General features: G+C 41.9%; 5 protein-coding genes across 5 annotated transcripts; 3 read left to right on the forward strand and 2 right to left on the reverse strand.

The window, feature by feature from the left end:
* Positions 1-2,537: 2,537 nt before the first annotated feature.
* On the reverse strand, positions 2,538-5,418 carry EAF01_007084 (uncharacterized protein; the record flags this gene model as incomplete). The annotated part of the gene is made up of 2 exons (XM_038915338.1): positions 2,538-5,026; positions 5,123-5,418. 2 exons carry the CDS (start codon positions 5,416-5,418, stop codon positions 2,920-2,922), a joined length of 2,403 nt encoding a protein of 800 aa, XP_038768976.1. The 3' UTR covers positions 2,538-2,919.
* A 4,258-nt stretch (positions 5,419-9,676) lies between these two features.
* EAF01_007085 (uncharacterized protein) lies at positions 9,677-13,772 on the forward strand (the record flags this gene model as incomplete). The annotated part of the gene is made up of 2 exons (XM_038915339.1): positions 9,677-12,863; positions 12,916-13,772. The coding sequence occupies 2 exons, from the start codon at positions 9,677-9,679 to the stop codon at positions 13,770-13,772; spliced, it is 4,044 nt and encodes a 1,347-aa protein (XP_038768977.1).
* A 2,194-nt stretch (positions 13,773-15,966) lies between these two features.
* Positions 15,967-17,025, reverse strand: EAF01_007086 (uncharacterized protein; the record flags this gene model as incomplete). Its single annotated transcript, XM_038915340.1, has 1 exon — positions 15,967-17,025. The coding sequence occupies one exon, from the start codon at positions 17,023-17,025 to the stop codon at positions 15,967-15,969; it is 1,059 nt and encodes a 352-aa protein (XP_038768978.1).
* Positions 17,026-17,681: 656 nt separating this feature from the next.
* EAF01_007087 (uncharacterized protein) lies at positions 17,682-18,574 on the forward strand. Its single transcript, XM_038915341.1, has 2 exons — positions 17,682-18,103; positions 18,156-18,574. Exons 1-2 carry the CDS (start codon positions 17,862-17,864, stop codon positions 18,370-18,372), a joined length of 459 nt encoding a protein of 152 aa, XP_038768979.1. The 5' UTR covers positions 17,682-17,861; the 3' UTR covers positions 18,373-18,574.
* A 1,887-nt stretch (positions 18,575-20,461) lies between these two features.
* On the forward strand, positions 20,462-21,557 carry EAF01_007088 (uncharacterized protein). The gene is made up of 2 exons (XM_038915342.1): positions 20,462-20,833; positions 20,884-21,557. Exons 1-2 carry the CDS (start codon positions 20,608-20,610, stop codon positions 21,285-21,287), a joined length of 630 nt encoding a protein of 209 aa, XP_038768980.1. The 5' UTR covers positions 20,462-20,607; the 3' UTR covers positions 21,288-21,557.
* Positions 21,558-21,586: the final 29 nt, after the last annotated feature.

Below are 21,586 nucleotides of genomic sequence, written 5' to 3' on the forward strand. Positions count from 1 at the left end.
ATAGTAAATTGGCTTTTATACTACTCTTTGTTCTCTTTCTGGGAGGACTGTTGAATCTTATGTTTTTCATGATAGGCATATATCGATGCTCTATTTATAAAATCGGAATTCAAAGCCCGAGGACTGTGTATATAGAATTCATATAATCTCTACGAGAATCATGGAACAAGAGAAACAGATATAATTTATTGATTATAAATCTTTTACTTCGAACCCAATCACTTAAAAAGCGTCCTCGATTTCAAAAATAGAAGTCTGGACACTATCATCCTGAATACAATTCAAATTCGATTAGATGTTCCAGAGCTCCGAGACGCTTTTCTTGTTATTAACAATCTATTACAGGTTTGAAGTCAGCTTTGGATAGGTACTTTCTAACTCATTGGTTCTTCGGTGGAAATACGACGCAATACAATATATGTGATATCGTACCCGTCTTTGACGTACAAGCGATTCATCAAGATCAGGAACTTTGAGGAAATCCTGAAAGTAATAACTATGGTAGAATGTGAGATTTGAGGGAACAAAAGGAAGCAAAACATGTAGAAAACAAGAAACTTTTATTAATGCAAAGATTGAGAGATATTGAGAAAGGGAATTCAAAACATGCGAATCCGTGATACCATTGATCTTCACATATCTACCCTATTCTACCCACCCACAACTTTACAGAACTCAAAATACCCCGCTAATCAATAGCATATATACTCTCTCTCTTACATCACATCTCATCGTTTCATATTACCTCTCGAATCAAGCCCTTTACAGTCCTCCACAGTCCTCTTCCACTCCTCTTCCATCCTCCACAAGCTCAAACAAAAACAAACTACCATACTTCTCATCACCATTCACACAAGCAATCTTCCTCCTACATCCCATCCCAAAACCCTTCTCCCAATCTTAATCTTCCTATTCTCCACACTTTTTCCCTCTCTACACAAACACAATATAGCTACCTAGCCAACGAACCAACTCCCATCCATTTATCCGTATCTCGCACTCACATCTCCCATCCAATTCATTTTATGTATACTTACCCCCCTCCAACTCTTCAACTAGTCCTGCCTCCCTCGATTATCTTTACTCTTTTTCTAGATATTATCATGCTCCTATGCTTCCATCCTACTCGCTTAGCAACCAAAATCCCAATTATCAGTAATTCTCCATCCATCTATCCATCTATCCATTGATTCATCTTCGTAACTCAAAAGTAAAAGTAAAAGTAAAAGTAAAAGTAAAATACCCATCTACTTATCTACGTATCATTCATAAGCCTACATCAAACGCCAAACTCCCCATCCAGCCCATCATCTTAACTCATCATCTCCCCCCTTTTCCTTCTCCCTTCCCCCTCTCTCACATAACCCCCCCCCCCCCCCCAGAAATGTCCCTCTAAAAACTATAGACCAAAACAAAACAAACCAAGCCCAACCCCAATCACATCCCCAAAATTCCCAAAATCCTGAAATACACAAATATCACAACCACAATCTCAATCTCAATCTCAATCCAAATCAACACAATTCTAGAGTGTACACCACTCCCCTTTCCTCTCTCCCCTTCCTAACCCTCAATTCCGATTCCCGACTTCTCGAATCAAGATACTCTACTACAGTTTCATATCGACTTCCATTTATTCCACTCTTGTGTTCATTTATCATGTATACACATACACATACTCGTCACTTCATCTATCCAATTACTCCCTGTATCCCCTCACCACTCCAAACCAACCCCACCAAACCAAATCTCAAACCTCAACATCAAACCTCAAGTTAAACCCACTCACCCCGCCCCTCCTCCACCTTTCCCCCCTTACACCCCCCTCTCTCCTCCCGTTCCCTCACCCATCTCCTTCCCCCAACACCATTCAACTACTCTCCCACCCTCAAAAGCAAATCAAAGTCATTTTAATTTCTTACTCTTTCACTCTTTCACTCTTTCACTATTGTACACTTATACCTTCTACCTTCTACATTCTACATTCTACATTCTACATTCTATAATCCATAATCCATAATCCATAATCCAAATTTCAAATTCTACATCATTCCAATCAACAATCCATCAATTCAATCGAAATTCTATCCTTCCTTCCTTCCCCCCGCCCCACCCCCCTCCTCTATCCCTCTACCAATATACCCTAGATTATCACCACCAACCCTAGAATCTATTCTCCCTCCTACTTCACTCCCCCTTGATTCTTCACCAAAAAATCTATCCTGCAATACCTAGGTACCTAGAATCTACCAATCTAGGGTCATTTCTCTTCTAATCTCCCTTCCAAACCCTCCTACACTCTCCCCAAATCCCCAAATCCCCAAATCCCCAAATCCACGCACCACAAAACCAAACCAAACCAAACCAAACCAAACCCATCATCCAATTTCATTTCCAAAACACAAGAGTAATCCATCCATCCACTACCCAGCTTCCAGGAGGCATCAATCAGACGAATAAAGTTGTCGATATATAGTGTACCCAACTGCACCAACTCATCTCATACCATACCATCTCACTATTGCTCATCACAATTCTCCTCTCAACATCGCAAAGGCTATTCAATGATTCAGTGAGTTCTTTTGCTCTCTATTTCCAGGATATCAAATTTCATCTTTGTAAAAACTCCTACCAATCCATCCATCCATTCATTCATTCCATATGAAATCAGATTTTACCACCCCATCAACGCCTAGGTACCTAGATGATTTACATATCTACCATGAAACGCCATGCTCATTCATCCATCCATTCATCCATTATTTAATCATGCCATAAATTCAAGATATCCTTATCATCTCATCTCGTTCTTCTTTTCCATTCCATCCCATCCCATCCCATCCCTCTCTACCCAATTGAAATCCACTCGATACTCCATCCATGCATACCATTTCCACCATTCCAAACCCCTCAAACCCCTCAATAATGCCACAGAATTTTCTGACTCAACACCCTCGCCCCCAACATTTCAAATTCCTTCTGTCCAATCCAACTCTCATGCATTTTCATTCTCGCAAAAACGCTCGCTCCCTTCCAAACCACCACTTGTCCATCCATTTCCCTTGGACTCGTTCCTACCAAGATTCTCTCCGCCAAATCCGGTCTCTTTTTCTGAAGTCTATCTTCGAGAAAGGGTCCGAAGCCCGGAGTCTTCGCACCACCGCCTATTAACATGATACCACCATAGAAATCTCGCGCTTTTTTATCGTCATGTTTAGCTGCGTGCGTGATGGATGTGATGATTGCTGTGTCTAAAGCGGAGATCGGTAGGACGGAATCACGTTCGATGGCGAGATCTTTGGCGGTGCGGGCGTGTACATCGACAAACATACCTGCGGGAGGTATGGGTGTGGTACCACTGTGAGTACCATTTGTACCATTTGCTGGACCAGGAGAACCGGCTGTGTGACCATTATTTCCAAAGACAAATGGAGCTGGAGCTGGCGTGCTTGCACCCTCAGGAGCAGGCGAAGCTGCAGCAGAGGTTACACTAGAATGTACTGCATTATCTGGATCTATACGAAGTAGGTTAAACGGGTTAGGCTTCTCCTTTTGAGGTGTAGAGAAAGATACATCGGCCATCCCATTAGATATGAAACTGTTAGGATTGTATCCATTTGCATTAGTTGCGATAGAAGGTTTAATGGCGGCCAGAATTGCAAGCTGAGCTGAAGATGTAGGGTCATCGGGTGTGTCGATATCATAAGCATTGTATGATCGATCCAAGAGCTTGCGACGACCGTTCAATTTATCACTATTATCAAAGATTGAAGGATCGTAAAAGCCCATTGGAGCAAGAATAACCTCATCATATGTTTTGAAACCATATTTATGCGTAGGTTGATTTGGTGCGCGCAGATGAAAATTGTAAAGCTGGACAGATATCTCGGCTTGATTCATAGTGCAGTATTTAATCTTGAGTTCCTCTGCAAGTAGAAAGTCGTAACGTCGTTTAAGATTTATGTCGGCATATGGAAAGTGATCATAGAGCATCATTTTGATGAATGTTTCAGTAACATCATACCCTCCGTACTTGAGGTTAACTCGAGAATCCTCTATGCACATACCATCCTCTACACAACAAATTGATGTTTTTTGTGCTCCAACATCAACTACACAAGCACTTGTGTAACCGGCTCCAAACGTAGCAGCATGACTTTCTTGTACAAAGGCGACTTGTTTGAACTCAAAGCCTCGAAGGCACATGTCCAGCATTTGTTCCAGATATTTCTTGTCGTAGAGATCCGGTACCACCATTACGCAACTATATTGATCCCACTCACTACTTTTATCAAGACCCAGATCTCTTCTCATGGCCTGCTCAATGATTGTTTCGAAATCATCAAACATAGCTTCACGGACGTTATAATCATTCTCATGGAACCATCCATGTTGCATAGGCCAGAATAATCGATATGGTGGGTCAGAATTATCTGCTATTCGTTGTGCGTCGGGGCCTGTGAAAGTTGGCTTTGTCCCTTTGACAGTATCCGTCCATTCCATTCGAAGTGGATCATTGTGTTCTGGAATTTTTTCTGGTTCCATACGGCGATTATAATTGACAACCAACTCTTTTGAATTCGGTAATACCTTCCGCCTGTTTGCACGCATATCCACCTTTAAATCGGCACATTGTTTGTTATATTTCTTCGACCAATCCTCTCCAAATTGCTGTTCTGGTGGAAGTTCAAGATTCTGGCGCTTTGGCCGGGGTTCGTATTCTTGAGATTCTGTAACTGGAAACCTTTCTGCAATTGCCATTATGACGGTTTTGGGGAGAGCATCATTGGCCAAACCAATGCGCAAATTTTGACTTCCAGGGTGAATGACGATAATCTTCGACGCAGCCAACTCATCGGTAACATCTGTATCTTCTTCATCTTCATCCATGGGTAGTGGTACATCGGCAGTTCCTGTGCGCGCAAGAGCTCTGTCTTTATTTTTGGCATCGCGGATGAGTTTCTCTTGGTTGGCTTCATTTTGCAGACGTGATGCAAGCAATTGATCATCGCGTTTTCCGAATTCTCTACAAATTACAAGTTAGTGGAAGTTATAGATTGAATGGCAAGAATTGGGAGAGATCCAAAATATGCAGCGAGAATCCAGAAAGTGAGATGCATACGTGTAATAATTCTTTTGATTAATTGGGAAGGCTTCTGGCCAACTTGTTTGTTTCAATCCATTATCTGTTCGCTCTAGACCTTCTTCCCGCATCAACGTCCTTCCAGATTTCTTTCCGCCGGCCATTTCGATAGGATCGAAATCAAAATTGAATTTCTCGAAGTCGAGGCCTCCTTCGCGATGACAATGTGCACGGATGTGTGTTATGTGTGTAGCTCCAAGGCGATGTGATTCAAACGGCACAGTCGATGTTAGTCGTAGGTTTGATGGGAGCGATGATTTTGGTGTTAGCCTCATGGTTATCGTGAACCATAGCTATTGGCAATATTCGGGCGGTGTAGTATTTAATGATGAAAGCTTGCTGATTGGATGTTATCCGAGAGACAAAGTAGCCTGGAGTCAAGAACTGGTCAGGTGATCAGAATGACATGAAACTATTCAGACATTTACCTGAACACAATGGGATGAGAGATTGTGATCTACAACGTGGTGTTCAAAGCCTTTGAAATCCGAATTCATCCCTTTATACTTTCAACTTATTAGTTTTCAAACTCTATTTCATCTTGTTGTACTATTATTATCTACTGAAGGGAAGGAACGTATGCACCCTTTCACCCAAAGCCCCTCCCCAACATTAAGGGTCTAGATCAGAGAATCATATGGTATGGTATCAATGAAACGTAGGTAGTATCTAGATGCAAGAAGATACATGATTCTTTGCGGTACATGAAATGTCGAAAATACTTTGTACAAAGTCTTCCTTATACGCTCTGAAACATATACATTTAGTTGTTCCTATTCGTGGTATGAAAAATAGATGGATCTAGATGCAGTCTGATATGTTGACCAGATAGTATCGATTGCTCAAACCCATCCACACCTATAAAATTGAAATACGTGTATCCTTATATGATACGACTGATCGTTTTCTATAACTTGATACTAGGAAAAGCATATCGCTATTCTTCTAAATTGTAGCTATTCAGTGAAGTGTAATTACCGTACAGTATATCTTTCGATACAGCTACGACTCTAACTTTCAAGCTGGAAGATAGTATCAACATCTACCTAGATACTCTATAAGTCTACCGGAATATGAAAGACACCTGAAATCACAAAGATGTTCATCGTAGTTGATCAGATGATTGAGGATATACTTTGAGTCGTACCTACCTATACTCCCACATCATACGTTGGATGTGCAAGGGATATGATATAAGATCTCCGCTGAAATTTTCAATGGTGTTAAATTCTAAAAAATAAATAAGGAAAAGCATTCGAGACTTTCTGCAGTACTGGCGTACCAGATACATATTATCAGTCCAATACTTCAAGCGTGAAGTTAACCTCGCATGATACGGTAATCGATCAAAGACTCCCTCGGGTATACTTGACGGTGTATTAATTAATGCATGCAGTTGTTATTACCTAGGTATTCCAAAGATCGCAGACCATCTAGACGGGTTGGTAGATATCTCAAATGTATGATTCAAAAGGAAACGATTTCCCAAATCAAAATGAGATGATTCTTTCCCGACGACAACACCATATGAATGAAGTAAAGCAAGATCTCAAATCTAGAAGATCTTTATGTAACGAGATCTGTATAAAAGCTTGATGGATAGTTTTGGATGATCAGCACAAGCATATGATTTGTGCATTTCGGATTCGTACTTATAGTTGTGGAACACGTGTGTTTATATAAAGATAGGAGAGAGCCTCGAGAGCGAATCTTCTTCAAGCCCTTTAGAATGAATATTGCCTCCAGCTACCTCCTTGAGAGGCGAAATATTCGTCCACTCTTCCAGCATTCCAAAGGTTCACTCCACCTAGATCACAATTCTATGTAACACTTACATAAAACTTGCAACTTGGACGGGTGGCCAAACACACCCCAAATCCCGAGGTCCGTTCTTCCAACAAGAACAACAAATCCTTCACCAATCGTATTCATTTCCGAAAGCCAAGAAACGGACTTGATGCGTCCGTATCCCCCGAAGTCTAGCTAGTCTCCAGGTCCAAACGGACATAAACATACGCGGTAGGAGAAAAGCTTCAATGGATCGACTTCCTCCCTCGCTAGCTCTTACTTAGTGGGGTGACTAAGATGAGACAGGGGCGGTTGTTTTAACATTGGCTCCCCATAAGTATGCTAGAAGAGGAGTTCGCTACGAGGCTTACGAGGTTAGCTAGGTTGGTATCCAGATTATCTCGATATTGAATTTGATTAAGAGTTTGAATCCGTATGTTCGGTGAGATCAATTGATGATATCGGGACCAAAATTTCATTAAGAGAGGAATGATTGGATTGAGTTATTGGGCTGAGATGGGACTGAAATCGCTGAATTGGGCAATTGTATGCGTATATCACAGATGGATAAATGGATAAACTATCGCATGCCGTTATTGATGTGAAAGGAACGCGACGTTGATGTTCGTATGACATGGTGACGATGGTGATGTGAAGTCCTAACGAACTGTCCAATGAGAAATAGAATCGGTCCCATTTGACTCACGCCGGATTGCGTGGATAAGAAGATATGCACGTTGTTTCTATCCTATCAAACGTCGTGTTGTCTTGCCGAAAGATGCATTGAGAATCCATGAAAGGAATGGAATGCGCTGACACGGGATTTCCAGTGGACAGAGATACGGGATCACAGGTAACGGATATAAAAATGGCCACAACGAAGGATGAGGGACAACGAACGGACATAGAGACGGACGTTCCAAGTTTTGACCTTTTGACAGGATGACTGCATTAGTTGGAGAATGATTCAGGATACATTCGAGGATTTGTATATTGTACTTGTTGATATGTGCCGAACGAATGAGGATAGACCCAGATTAAGAATGAGTAACATCAATCGTCTCATATCGAAAGTTCCCAGTTCAAACCGACTGGGCCATCAATCGCCGCATCTGTGTCCATATCTCATGTTTGAGTTGGCTGGCTCGGATTCTCTCCTTCTCTTACTCAGATGGGTTGGTTGGGCTTAGACTCTCATTCCTTTAAGCCAAATCTTAACTCATACGCACGCACGAGGAGGTAGGTGGGTGGGTTGAAGAGGTTGACGAGATTGAGTAAGATTAAGCATTTCAATCCGAAGAACCTTGTTTGTAAAGATGGAAAGGGTGTATCGATATCCCATCTCTAGATTATCTACCTCGTACTTCGAGTCTTGAGCGGAAACTACATGCAGATATACGAGGGATACGAGGGTAGAAAGACTCACTGATACATATGGTGGTGGCGTTTCAAAGGATGTCGTGAACAATGGTTTCGACATGAATAGATGATTAGCTGGTAGATAGATGATCAGATACCTAATCCTAATATTGTACTGAGTTGATTTTACTGTTGGTGAAACGAAACACAAGATATGATGTTGATTCTGAGCAGAGAGGTAAATAGGTGAAAAGGTAAGAGAGGACGCCATCCAACGTTCTTCAGTGCGCATCATGTCTTAATATTATACAATATACTCGAGTCTTGGATGAAAGTGTTCATCGCACTCGTACATAACCTTATTACCTGGCCTGGTAGTTGTATCGGATGCGAAGATCCATCATATATCATACTTTGTATCATTAATATTATACTTCCTCCCCACGATGATACTTCCTCTAATGTCCGTCTTTTCTGGAGAATGGGTGCCAACGACAATGAAACCATGAAGAATCGAACCAACCAAAGGCATCGAGGCAATTCAAGCCATTCACGCACCACGATTATAAGGTTACGTAGATGACTAGATGACTAGGTTACCAGATTACCAGATTGCTAGATTACTCCGTTCCCGCCTCCATGACTAGATTTCTTACCTCCTTCCTCCCTCGCTCCCCTAGTAATAATAAGTTCAAGATGATAAGTTATGAGTGATAAGTGGGTGTTTACCCCAGTCAGCCAGTCAGCCAGTCAGTCACCCAGTCAATCACCCAGTCAGTCACCCAATCACCCAGTCACCAAGTCACCCAGTCACCAAGCTAACCTAGTCATAAACGGGTTATTGAATCGCCCGCGCCTCGGGATCTAACCATTCCGTTTGAAAGTTATGAAATGATTGACTAGGGAAGCGACTACTTTACCTCCATATCGATTAAAGAGGAAAATACATTTTGGCATCGGTGGGTAGATATAATAATAAATATAATATCATCAACCATCCCGTCCCGTTCACATTTCTTTCCTTAACTTCGACCTCATTTCCATTTTGTACTTATTAATCGATTCAACTAACCATCATACTTTCTTCTAATAATACCCTCTTTGAAATCTTATTCGTCTTTTTAATTCAATTACTTCAAAGTTCCTCACATACAACAGCAGCAACAACAACAACAACAACAACTCGGATACTTCGATCAACAGTCTATTTATTGAAGCTTTCTCTATATCATCGCCACATGAAAAGAGAATAGTCACAAGAAACTTTTAGGGTCGCATACAGTACCAAAGGATTATATATATCTTCAACACATTCCCTCCCCATCGAATCGTCTGCAAAGACTGTCGATTTCTACGAATCCATCAACCTTATTCAAGCCGCCAATCATGGCTGGCGAACGGTCAGAGAAATCCCAGACCGCGGGGTCGGGGAGCCTGTCATCCAGTAATGAGGACTCATCCATATCTGAACGCGACTCCACACACAATCAAAAGGCTGGGGCAGGAGAAAAGGGCTTGCCAGCTGAAGAAAATAATCTGTCGAAAGCAGATACAAACATTATCAAGGTTGCAGAAAATAAGGATGAGGATATTTACGCACATCTACCTCCTCACGAGGCGGCAATATTGAAACGCCAAGTCGAATTGCCAGAATTATCCTCGGGCGTGGGAAATTTATATCGCTTCTCGACTACAAATGATATCATTATCATGGTTATCAGCGCCATCTGCAGTATCGCCGCAGGAGCTGCATTGCCTTTGATGACGGTTATCTTTGGTCAATTGGCGGGAACCTTTGCAGATTACTTTGCAGGTCAATCTACGAGAGCTGATTTCGATCATACCATTAATCATATGGTTCTCTACTTCATCTACCTAGCTATCGCCGAGTTCACCACCATCTACATCTCGACAGTCGGTTTCATTTACGTTGGAGAACACATCAGTGGAAAGATTAGAGCACAATACTTGGCAGCTTGCTTGCGCATGAACATTGGTTTCTACGATAAATTAGGAAGTGGCGAGATTACCACAAGAATCACAGCTGATACCAATCTGGTTCAAGATGGTATTTCCGAAAAGGTCGGCTTGACGATCAATGCCTTGGCTACGTTTTTCACAGCTTTTGTGATTGGTTTCATCAAGTCATGGAAATTGACTCTTATTCTCACATCCACCGTTGCAGCTATCACCCTTATCATGGGAGGAGGTTCCAGATGGATTGTCAAATACAGCAAACAATCTCTCGGATCCTATGCTACCGGTGGATCTATCGCGGAAGAAGTCATTTCATCTATCAGAAACGCCACTGCCTTTGGTACCCAAGACAAACTCGCCCGTCAATATGACAAACATCTTGCTGAGGCTGAAAAATACGGCTACAAGACCAAGTTCTCGTTAGCTATCATGGTTGGAGGCATGTTTTTAGTCATCTATCTTAATTATGGTTTGGCCTTCTGGATGGGATCCAGATTCCTCGTCAAGGGAGAAATCAGTCTTTCCAACATCCTCACAATTTTGATGTCTATCATGATTGGAGCTTTTGCTTTTGGAAATGTTGCTCCTAATGCCCAGGCTTTCACTACTGCTATTTCCGCCGCCGCGAAGATCTTCAACACAATTGATCGTGTTTCTCCCTTGGATCCAACATCTATTGAAGGTATCAAACTCGATCACGTCGAGGGAACTGTCGAATTGAAAAACATCAAGCACATCTATCCATCCAGACCTGAAGTCACAATTATGGATGATGTCAGTTTGGTCATCCCTGCTGGTAAAATGACAGCTCTTGTTGGTGCATCTGGATCTGGAAAAAGTACCATCGTGGGTTTGGTGGAGAGATTCTACGATCCCGTTGGTGGTCAGGTTTTGATTGATGGACATGATGTTAGTACTTTGAATTTGCGATGGTTGCGACAACAAATTTCCTTGGTCAGCCAAGAACCTACATTATTTGGAACCAGTATCTTTGAAAACATTCGCCATGGACTTATCGGCACCAAATTCGAACACGAGAACGAGGAACGTCAAAGAGAATTGGTCATCGAAGCTTCCAAGATGGCCAATGCACATGACTTTGTTAGTGCGTTACCAGAAGGCTACGAGACAAATGTTGGTGAAAGAGCTAGTTTACTTTCTGGAGGTCAAAAGCAACGTATTGCCATTGCGAGAGCTATGGTTAGCGATCCAAAGATTCTCCTGCTCGATGAAGCTACTTCTGCTCTTGACACAAAATCTGAAGGTGTTGTACAAGCCGCTCTTGAAGTCGCTGCTGAAGGACGAACCACTATTACAATTGCCCATCGACTTTCCACCATCAAGGACGCTGATAACATTGTTGTCATGACTGAAGGACGCATCGTAGAACAAGGAACCCATAACGACTTACTTGCTCGACAAGGTGCTTACTACAGATTGATCGAAGCTCAGAAGATTGCTGAAACCAAAGAAATGTCTGCTGAGGAGGAGGCAGAGATTGACGCCAAAGATGATCAACTTGTACGCAAAATGTCTAACAAGGTCGGAGGAATCGAATACACTGAGGATCCAGATGACAAGAATATTCTCAATAAGTTAATGCGAACATTGACAGAAAAATCTCAGTCTTCTCTCGCACTTCAAGGTAAACTCTCGCCATCTGAACAACATGACTCATTATGGACATTGATTAAGTTGATCGCTTCGTTCAACAAGACTGAATGGAAATTGATGTTGGTCGGTTTATTCTTTTCCATCATCTGCGGTGGAGGTAATCCAACTCAAGCCGTATTCTTCGCCAAGAATATCATTTCGCTCTCCTATCCCGTTATTCCTGCCAACTTCCATACAATCAGACACAATGTCGATTTCTGGTCTTTGATGTACCTTATGTTGGCATTTGTTCAGTTCATTGCATTCTGTGGTCAGGGTATTGCTTTTGCTTTCTGTTCAGAGAGACTTATTCACAGAGTCCGTGACCGTGCTTTCCGTACGATGCTTCGCCAGGATATTCAATACTTCGACCGGGAAGAACACACTGCAGGTGCTCTCACATCATTCTTGAGTACTGAAACGACCCACGTTGCAGGTCTCTCTGGAGTCACATTGGGTACGCTCTTGACAGTCATTACTACCCTTATCGCCGCATGCGCTCTCTCTCTCGCTATTGCCTGGAAGTTGGCACTTGTATGTATCGCCACTATCCCTGTTTTACTTGGTTGTGGTTTCTTTAGATTCTGGCTCTTGGCTAGATTCCAACAAAGAGCAAAGAAGGCATATGAGAAGAGTGCTAGTTATGCTTGTGAAGCTACTGGTGCTATCCGAACTGTTGCATCCTTGACTAGAGAAGAGGATGTTCTCGCTCACTATACCGATTCCCTCAAGGCTCAAGAACAAAAGAGTCTGAGGTCAATCTTGAAGTCTTCGTTGCTTTATGCTGCATCTCAATCTTTGATGTTCCTCTGTGTTGCACTTGGATTCTGGTATGGTGGTCAACGCATTGCCAACAAGGAATACACTATGTTTCAATTCTTTGTCTGTTTCTCGGCTGTCGTCTTTGGTGCTCAATCTGCTGGAACCATCTTTTCCTTTGCACGTAAGTCATTCTATCTATCTATAATCTGAAGTATCATGCTAATACATCTTAGCGGACATGGGTAAAGCCAAACAAGCCGCCCAAGAACTCAAGATTCTCTTTGATCTCAAACCCACCATTGACTCTTGGTCTGAGGATGGAGAGCGTATGGAGTCCATGGAAGGATATGTTGAATTCCGTGATGTTCATTTCCGCTACCCCACTCGTCCGGAACAACCAGTCCTCCGTGGTCTTGACCTTCAAGTCAAGCCTGGACAATATGTCGCCTTGGTTGGTGCCTCCGGTTGCGGTAAATCCACTACCATTGCTCTTCTCGAACGTTTCTATGATCCTCTCGTTGGTGGTATCTATGTCGATGGCAAGGAAATTTCCACTTTGAATATCAACGACTACCGCTCGCACATTGCTCTCGTATCTCAAGAACCAACCCTTTACCAAGGCACCATTCGTGAGAATATGCTTCTTGGAGCTGATCGCGAAGATGTTCCTGACTCCGAAATCGAGTTCGCATGTCGTGAAGCTAATATCTACGATTTCATCATGTCACTTCCAGATGGATTTTCTACAATCGTCGGTTCCAAGGGAAGCATGTTGTCTGGTGGTCAGAAGCAAAGAATTGCTATCGCTCGTGCTTTACTCCGTGATCCTAAAATATTGTTGTTGGATGAGGCTACTAGTGCTTTGGATTCGGAGAGTGAACATGTTGTGCAAGCAGCATTGGATAAGGCAGCGAAGGGAAGAACTACAATTGCTGTTGCACACAGATTGAGTACAATTCAAAAGGCGGATTGTATCTATGTTTTCGATCAAGGAAGAGTTGTAGAGAGTGGTACACATTCAGAACTTATCCACAAGGGAGGTAGATACTCGGAGTTGGTCAACTTGCAGAGTTTGGGAAGACATAAGTAAAGAAATTATGGGACTTTGGGGGAGGAAGGGAATGTTTGATATGGAAAAGGGATTTGAACTTTTTGAAACTGCATCTTAATGGTTGCAGATGTGATCAGCGTTACGCAGAGATACCTTGTGGGAGTTTTTACTTCTTTTCACTTTCTAATGGGGTCATGAGACCATAGATGAAAAAGGTCTTTTTGGCGATGCAATGGCGTTTTTGGGGTGGGGTGGGGTCATGTTAGGCTTGAGCTAGATGGCTTGCTATAAGATGGGATTGGAATTTGATTATAGATTTGAAAGTGGAGATGATAGATTGGGGAAAGAGATGATTGGAAACATGGATTGATTGATTGATTGATTCATGATGGAATGGAATGGAATTGTATGGTATGGAATGTGGTGGAGGTAGAAATGTATCTAATGATATCACACTACTCACTACTTTTTTACATAGTATAGAATAGAATCTAATTACAATATCTTCTCTTTATATATTGGTTTATGAATGTGTATGATTGTGTGATTTAGTGGATGGTGACGTGGGAATTTAGAGGTGGTAGATGGGTTTCTTTATATTCTAGCTCCTTGTGAATTAGGAACTTGTATACTGGGAAGTTTGTTTGGGAAGATGGGGAGTATAGGATATGAGTGGAGATTTCATTGGTGTTTGGGTTTGAGTTTGAAAATGAGAATGAAAATGAGAATAAGATTGAGATTGAGATTGAGATTGAGATTGAAATTAAAAATGAGAATAAAAAGTAAGATAATAATAATAATAAGATAGTAAAATGAAACTATAAGATAGGAGATGGGAGAGGGAGGAGAATACATTTGTGCGTTCTAATATCCGTAGGAGTTTTAAGAGTAAGGGTAAGGTAAAGGGTAAGGTTAAGGTAAAGGGTAAGGTTAAGAGTAAGGGTAAGGTAAAGGGTGAGGTAAAGGGTTTGAAGAGAGTCTAGTCATGTGCATGGTGAGTGATAGGATGGATGGATATGTAGTGGTTGGTGTTTGGTGGGAGGAGGAGGGGAAGGGGAGGAGGATTATGATGCAAAATCAGAAGTAAGATTATGTATTTTCCAAGTTTTTGAAGTTTTTTGAAGTTTTGTGATTTGGTGGTTTGGTTTGGGGAAAGAAATGAAGAGGAGATGAGAGTGAGGATGAGGATGTACTAATATGTAGATATGAATAAATGAGCTTATGAGATTTTGAGTAAGCTTTTGATACGTACAACTATTGTACGTAGGGTTCGACTATTAGGTTATTTAATGGTGCAGTGAATTTCAAGTTGGATTTGAAGTTGGAGTTGAAGTTAAAGTTAAAATTGAGATTGAGATTTGCGGGCGCGGCGACGGGGCAGAAGGGTCTATAAAGAATAAGAATAGAATAGAGTTAGGTTATGATCTTAGGAATAGGGTTGTGATTGTAGATAGATACTCGGATCCACCACTGAAACTAAGTAGCACTCTTGTAATCACTATAATGCTCATAATTAAATATCTATTTACCTATTTGCAGCAATGAGGTTATCCTAACTGCTTCCTACACATTTTGTTCTGACTATACTATACTATGTCATCTAGTCCTCCATATTATATTTCATCTCTCATCTCTCGTCTTTCCCCTCCAAGACGCTCACTCATTATCTATGCATATATACACTAGAGCATTACCATCTATCTAATCATTGATTTCCGCTCGCCAAGGATATGAGGTTCAAACAAGATACGAGAAAATCCAAGTTCCAAAGTGAAGAAGCGAGTAAGTTAGCACATTTACTAATATCATTATGTCTATCCCACACTACTCGTACAGCACCGAGTATTAAATCCATGTATCGATCATCGAATCCCTAAGAGCAAAGAAACTTAGCATATCGAGAGAGAGATCGGGAATGTCCATCTACACTAATCAACTATAGAGGATTCAAAGTGAGGTCTATTGAATACACCAACACATCAAGGTGAAGAGCATTCATTAGTCCATATATCATCTATCAAATTACTAAACCGAGCTCCAGGTATCCAGCTGGTGACTCACGGGTGACCACACCAATCAATTTCAAATCCCAAATCCACTTCAAATCACTATATACAAGAACCACCTCCGACACCCCATTTGTGACTTCCAAACCTCAGAGCCCTCAACCAAGACCCTTCTCCAGATCCTCTACTCCGCAGTTCCTTTCCTTATATTCCCCCAACCTCTACTATCATTTCGCCCCACCCCCCTTCCTCCAAAACCTCCTCCAAATCTCAAAATTCACTCTATCCCTCTCCTCCAGCCTCTCCATTCTCTCCATCGCCCTCCTCACCTCTTCCACCTCCCTCACAAAAATCATCGTATATCTTTTCTGCACGCCCATTCCCGCTTTAATTCTTCCTTCATATGTGTATGGAGTAGTTTTCGTTCTTTTGATCTCTGCTCTTTCTTTTGTTGTTAATCCCATTGAGCTCTCTTCGTCGTATGGTTTTTCTTTCATGCGGTCCGTAGATTGAGATGTGCCAGGGGTATGTAATGAATAGGAAGGATGATGAATATCCGGAATCGAATTTTCTCGTCCGTCATCCGTATAAATTGATTCCTCATACATCGAATACCATTCTCCTTCCCCCTCGTCATCCCCTTTTCCAACTCCCATGCCCGGTCTGATTACCCTATTATCTTTACTCTCCCTCTCTTGCCTCGCCGACTTCGCAGACTTCGCAGTCGATCTCATGGATTTCTCATCCCACTCTCTTCCGCCCCTGATGAAACTCTTCGCATACCCTTCCTCTTCATCTCTACCCCACCCCACACCACTATCAAAAGACATACTTCTCGAGTACCTTGACTCCGAGTATCCCGAAAAGTCACTCCTCCTCCTATTACTCGAGAGAAACGCCGGATCAGGGATTGTAGGTAAAGGTTTCTTATCTAATTTCTCATTCCATCGAGAGTGGTATTGGAAAGAGGCAGATTGCCGTCTCCCATTTAATTTCAGGAATCCATTCCTCAATATCGATTTTTGGATACGGGAAGAAAGAAGGAGGACGTCGATTAGAGCGATGATGAGAAAGATGGCGACAGTGACCGCGACAATTATGCCGATGATATAGCCTAGGTCCAAACCTTTTGATGGAGAGGCAATGAGGTTAGGTTCAAGACCAAGAGGACTTGTGGATGACGATGTGGAGGGAATATTATTACTACTTTTTGTTCCATCATTATTTGAAGATTGAGGTATGCCGAATGGACTGTCCTGACTCTGATCTTCATCTCTTTCATTCATGTTGCTTTTAAGAATTTTAAAGGGAAATCTATATCCTCCATCTAGTATCGCAGAAACAAAACATGAGAAAATTAATGAGTCGATAGCTAGCCCATCAAGGGCGCTTTACTAAGTGAACAAAAAAAGAAAAAATTAAGTGAAGAAAAAGATGCAAATGTCAAGAGATCAATCAATAGACGACAATGACAGATAAACTTATCAAGCTGCTCCATACTCGCACTTTTCACCCTATTCGTCAGTGCTAACGAGAAGCAAAATAGAATAAAATTCACCCACCAAGTACACAAACCATAAAACAATTTCATTATTCAACACTTCATGTAAGAAGTCTTTAATGCGATTCTATAGTAGTTCGTTATGGGACGAAAATGTACTATTCAAACAAGAAACGAAACATATTGTGAGAGAGATCAGACATTTTGTATTTGACAGGTGGATTTTAATTCGTCTCGGAGAGCTTTGGCATGAATACATGAGATGCTTAACTGTTTGAAAAGGACCTTGCCCCTCAAAAGTCATTGAGCGAACCATGCACCGGAATGCACAGACTCCGCCTTATCCGCTCTGTCAGCAAATAAGAGGGGTTCAAAAATCAAGACGACTGTGCAATGTCATGCAATAAGTAATAATATCATGCTATATACTGTGTTGCTACAGACACGATGGGTTTCGAAAGGTCTGTGTTTTATGGGCGAGACTTATGTTTGGTGGAAGCTTTTTCAGGGTAGCTTTTCACTACCCGCACAAGAATATTTGCATCCTCGAAGTTTTTTACAAATCGACCCTCTCGTTGTCTTTTTGCGATAAATTCATGCCAAAGATTGACAATAATCGAGATGCCTAATAGACCATCCTTCCAATTTCGATCCATGCGTTCAAATCAGTCCACTTGTTCAAATCAAGGCGGTCGATGTGAGTCAACTCGTAACGACGGCGCGCGACACGACTTGAGCATGAGATCTACCGTAGATACGAATCTTACGAGATCCTTTTCTGTTAGCAGTGAGGTTATGCAGAGAAAAGTATCACAAAAGAACAAATTCTTCAAAAAATATGGTATTGTAAAATTCTCAGCAAAGTATACTCAGCAACATATATCGAAACAAAGGCAGAATGCTAATGATATGAAGCACTGAGCAGAACGAGGAAAATAGCATGACATGGCGAAGTCAGCCAATACAAAAAGGGACCGCATGGTTGAAGGGAATGAGGAAGAGCAAGCCTGTTGATAGCGTTATTACTCTGAAAGACTCTTCCATTGGACTGCTTCGTTCTGGTCGTGAATCTCCTCGCGGATATGCAAAGATGTTCGATGGGAGTATCTCGAGAGCAAGTATAGAACAATAACGCGGCTAACTGAGTAGAGACCAAACTCGCCCAAGCAACAATGTTTGTACGCTGACCTAGCATCAAACATATCGTCAATAACAGAGTACAGGAGGATGCCACGCATCTGCATCGTGATAGCATATTCCGAATCCCGATACAATTGAGTTCGGCGATTTTTTTGTTTTGAATTGATTTGCGATTCGTTTGCCTCGTCCGACAATTGGCTGTGAGGACGAAGGTTAGACAGATAGAAATAGGAGAATAATAATTGACTAGAATAATCGAAGCAAGCTATCAGGAATTTTCAAAACCACTGCAATTTCAAAGCGCCAAGTGCTCGAGCTTTTAGACGTACCGATGGTGGAACGTCTAATAGTTTGTTCATAATTCAAACATAGCGAATTGTCTGTGCAACTAATGTATTTAAGAATTGAGAGTAAACCTCAACAGCAATACCTACCGACAAATGATTTTATTGCGAAACATTCAATTCGTACTGAAAAACTCCAAAATCGAGTTGAGTAACATGTGAAAGTAACTCAAAGTCGTCATTTCAATATCGTGCTTCCTCACGCACGTTGCTCGGGCTTCTCCGTAAAGCCCTGAACTATTTCGGTCAGCTAAGACAGACTATAACCGTAGATCAGGTACACGCAATGTAACAACTTATTATGTATTCGACGAAAACTCGTATGCTCTTTTAGTCCAAGATTAACATCTTTCTAGGAATCACAACCGACATCAAAGTTCAATGCCATGGTGTGTAAATTAACACTGTTGAGAGATTGAGAAATGATCGTAGATCTCAGTTGCAATTATATAATAGAAACTAAAAGGTCGCATGATACCTTTTTGATTCGATAAGAATCTCTTCGATTTTAAGCGTAGCAACCAGGATGATTTCCGATTCGATTCTCGAAAATGAAGTTTGATTCGTGCCGTGAATAGAAATCAACATGATATGTTAGGACCCCAGCACAGGTTTTTCATAAGGGATCTATTGGGCGTTCCGAAAGTGTACACTTGCACAGACTTAGGAGGGCCGATTAATTGTTGGTGGTCGTGGTGAATCTTTTGCTTCATTTTAATTTGTCAAACAACATTGAGGGGGTTTACTTTCAGTATCTTTTGTCCTTGTCAGCTTCAACAAGACTCTTGTTTATGTATATACGCTGCGAAGCTCTGCTCGAAGCAGATTGCTTCAAAGGAAAATATAATTTCAAAAATTTGGTATTCAAATGACTGCATGCATTCGGAAAATACCTCTGCTGCAAAAATGTTGCGAGGGGAGAGGGGGGGGATTTTTCTCAAGAGGAGCAATTGCTTAAATTTGGAACTTCGGTAGGAATGTCCCAGAAACTCGAGTGGCTTGAGTGGTAACTTCTTACATGTAAATAAGATCAGATGTCAAAAGGATGTCTTCCTCGGTATCGGAAGAGATTTGCCGATGTAGTTAGTAAAGTGTGGTGTAGCATAGGTTGGCTCAGTTGGTTGGCGTGTTACCCCAGACTGTGCATAATCATCCTTGTCATACCCCAGAATCTCCAGACTTCGCCCCAATCAAATTGAATCCAATAAATATTCCCGCCTCTAGATTTTTCCTAGTATAATAATAAGAGGGAATACGAACTTTCAGTATTGGCCACACTTGAAATAGTTGGAATGATAGGTGCCATTGGAAGGCTCTTTCGGCAGTAAATGTTAACAATGTTGTTCCTGCATCACAATGAGAGGTTACCTCTTGAAGTTGATTGATCGATAATAGCCATATCCAATCACTGCGATACATTGCCCTAAGTATGTAACACTTGCTATATCTTTAGTGGACATGTTGGACATCCCCCTTGCTGTGATTCAAGCTCTCTGGGAGCTTGTTGATCCTACTTTTTCGATCGAACAGCGTTCTCCGCACAAGTGGCCGGGTTTCTCCAAGCTGACTCGATACCCTGTTTGTCGCTCGTTGGCACCATTGACGGGTTTTGTTACAAAATAGGAAACAAGTTGTTGGTTGTCTCTTGGCTGGTCATTTACTACAGAATGTGGAGTAATTAGACATTATAGAATATCTTCCTAAATTGATTCTCGTATTAGTCTTGTTCACAGATATATAAGTGTGATCATCTGTAGCTCTGAGTAATTTACTTCTCCAACCGTCTTTCAAAAGTAAACATCAAGACTCTCTGTATATCATCGATCATTTTCGTTGCCAATCACTCGTTTTAAGGCAATCCTTATACTCAAATAACCATCAAAATGCAGTTCACCATCGTCTCAGTTTTGGCTGTTGCCAGCTTGGCTCTTGCTCAAGACAGCGGAATTCCAGCTTGCGCGCAACCTTGTATCGACAATGCAGTTAAATCAGAGACCACCTGTGGAGCTACTGATAAAGCCTGCCAATGTCTACCTGACAACGTCTCGAGTATTCAAAACGCTGCTACAACTTGTGTCATCAGTTCCTGTGGTATCACCGTTGCTTTGAGTAAGTAGTGTATTTTGATCTTCAAATCGATCCAACTGACTCCAGTTTAGCCGTTCCAGCTGCCGCTGCTGCCGCATGTGCTGCTCTTCCTGCCTCATCTGCTGCACCAAGTTCTGCTAGCTCTGCTAGCGCTGCTCCATCTTCTTCGGCCGTCGAACCCAGCAGCTCTGCTACCGCTACTTCTTCATCCGCTACCGAGTCGCCACCTGTAGTCTCTTCCACCGCCGCCTCCACTCCTGTCTCTTCCCAAGCCTCGACTCCAGTATCGTCTGTTGTCGCCACCACAATCACTTCAGGCGTAGCTGCACCAACCGGGGGCTCTGGATCCAACGCTACCGCTACCGGTCCATCACCTACCTCATCGACGGTTCCATTCACCGGTGCTGGAGCTCAAGTTAAGGCTAGCTTTGCAGGTGCTCTTGCTCTTGGTGTCGTCGCTGTCTTTGCCTTCTAAATAATCGGATGAATGATAAGGATATGAAGGTTGTCATAATGATGGAATGTTAAGGTTTGAACGGCTTAGAAAGTTTAGAAAAGGAACTGGAACACGAAACGAGATTGATGTGTATGACCGCTGGGTGTTTAAAATTAATTCTTCCCACTTAATATTGTAATGGCTTACCATTTTAACTTCACGATAAAACCAATGCGTTCGAAAGCAACTATGCATCTTATTGTGCATCCTGAAATGTGATGAGATGAAGCGAAATGAGAGTGTAAACGAAGAGTCGAGTGAGTCTTGGAAATGGGAAT

Source organism: Botrytis porri (assembly GCF_014898465.1).
Source record: "Botrytis porri strain MUCL 3234 chromosome Unknown BPOR_009, whole genome shotgun sequence".
NCBI classification, from domain to species: domain Eukaryota; kingdom Fungi; phylum Ascomycota; class Leotiomycetes; order Helotiales; family Sclerotiniaceae; genus Botrytis; species Botrytis porri.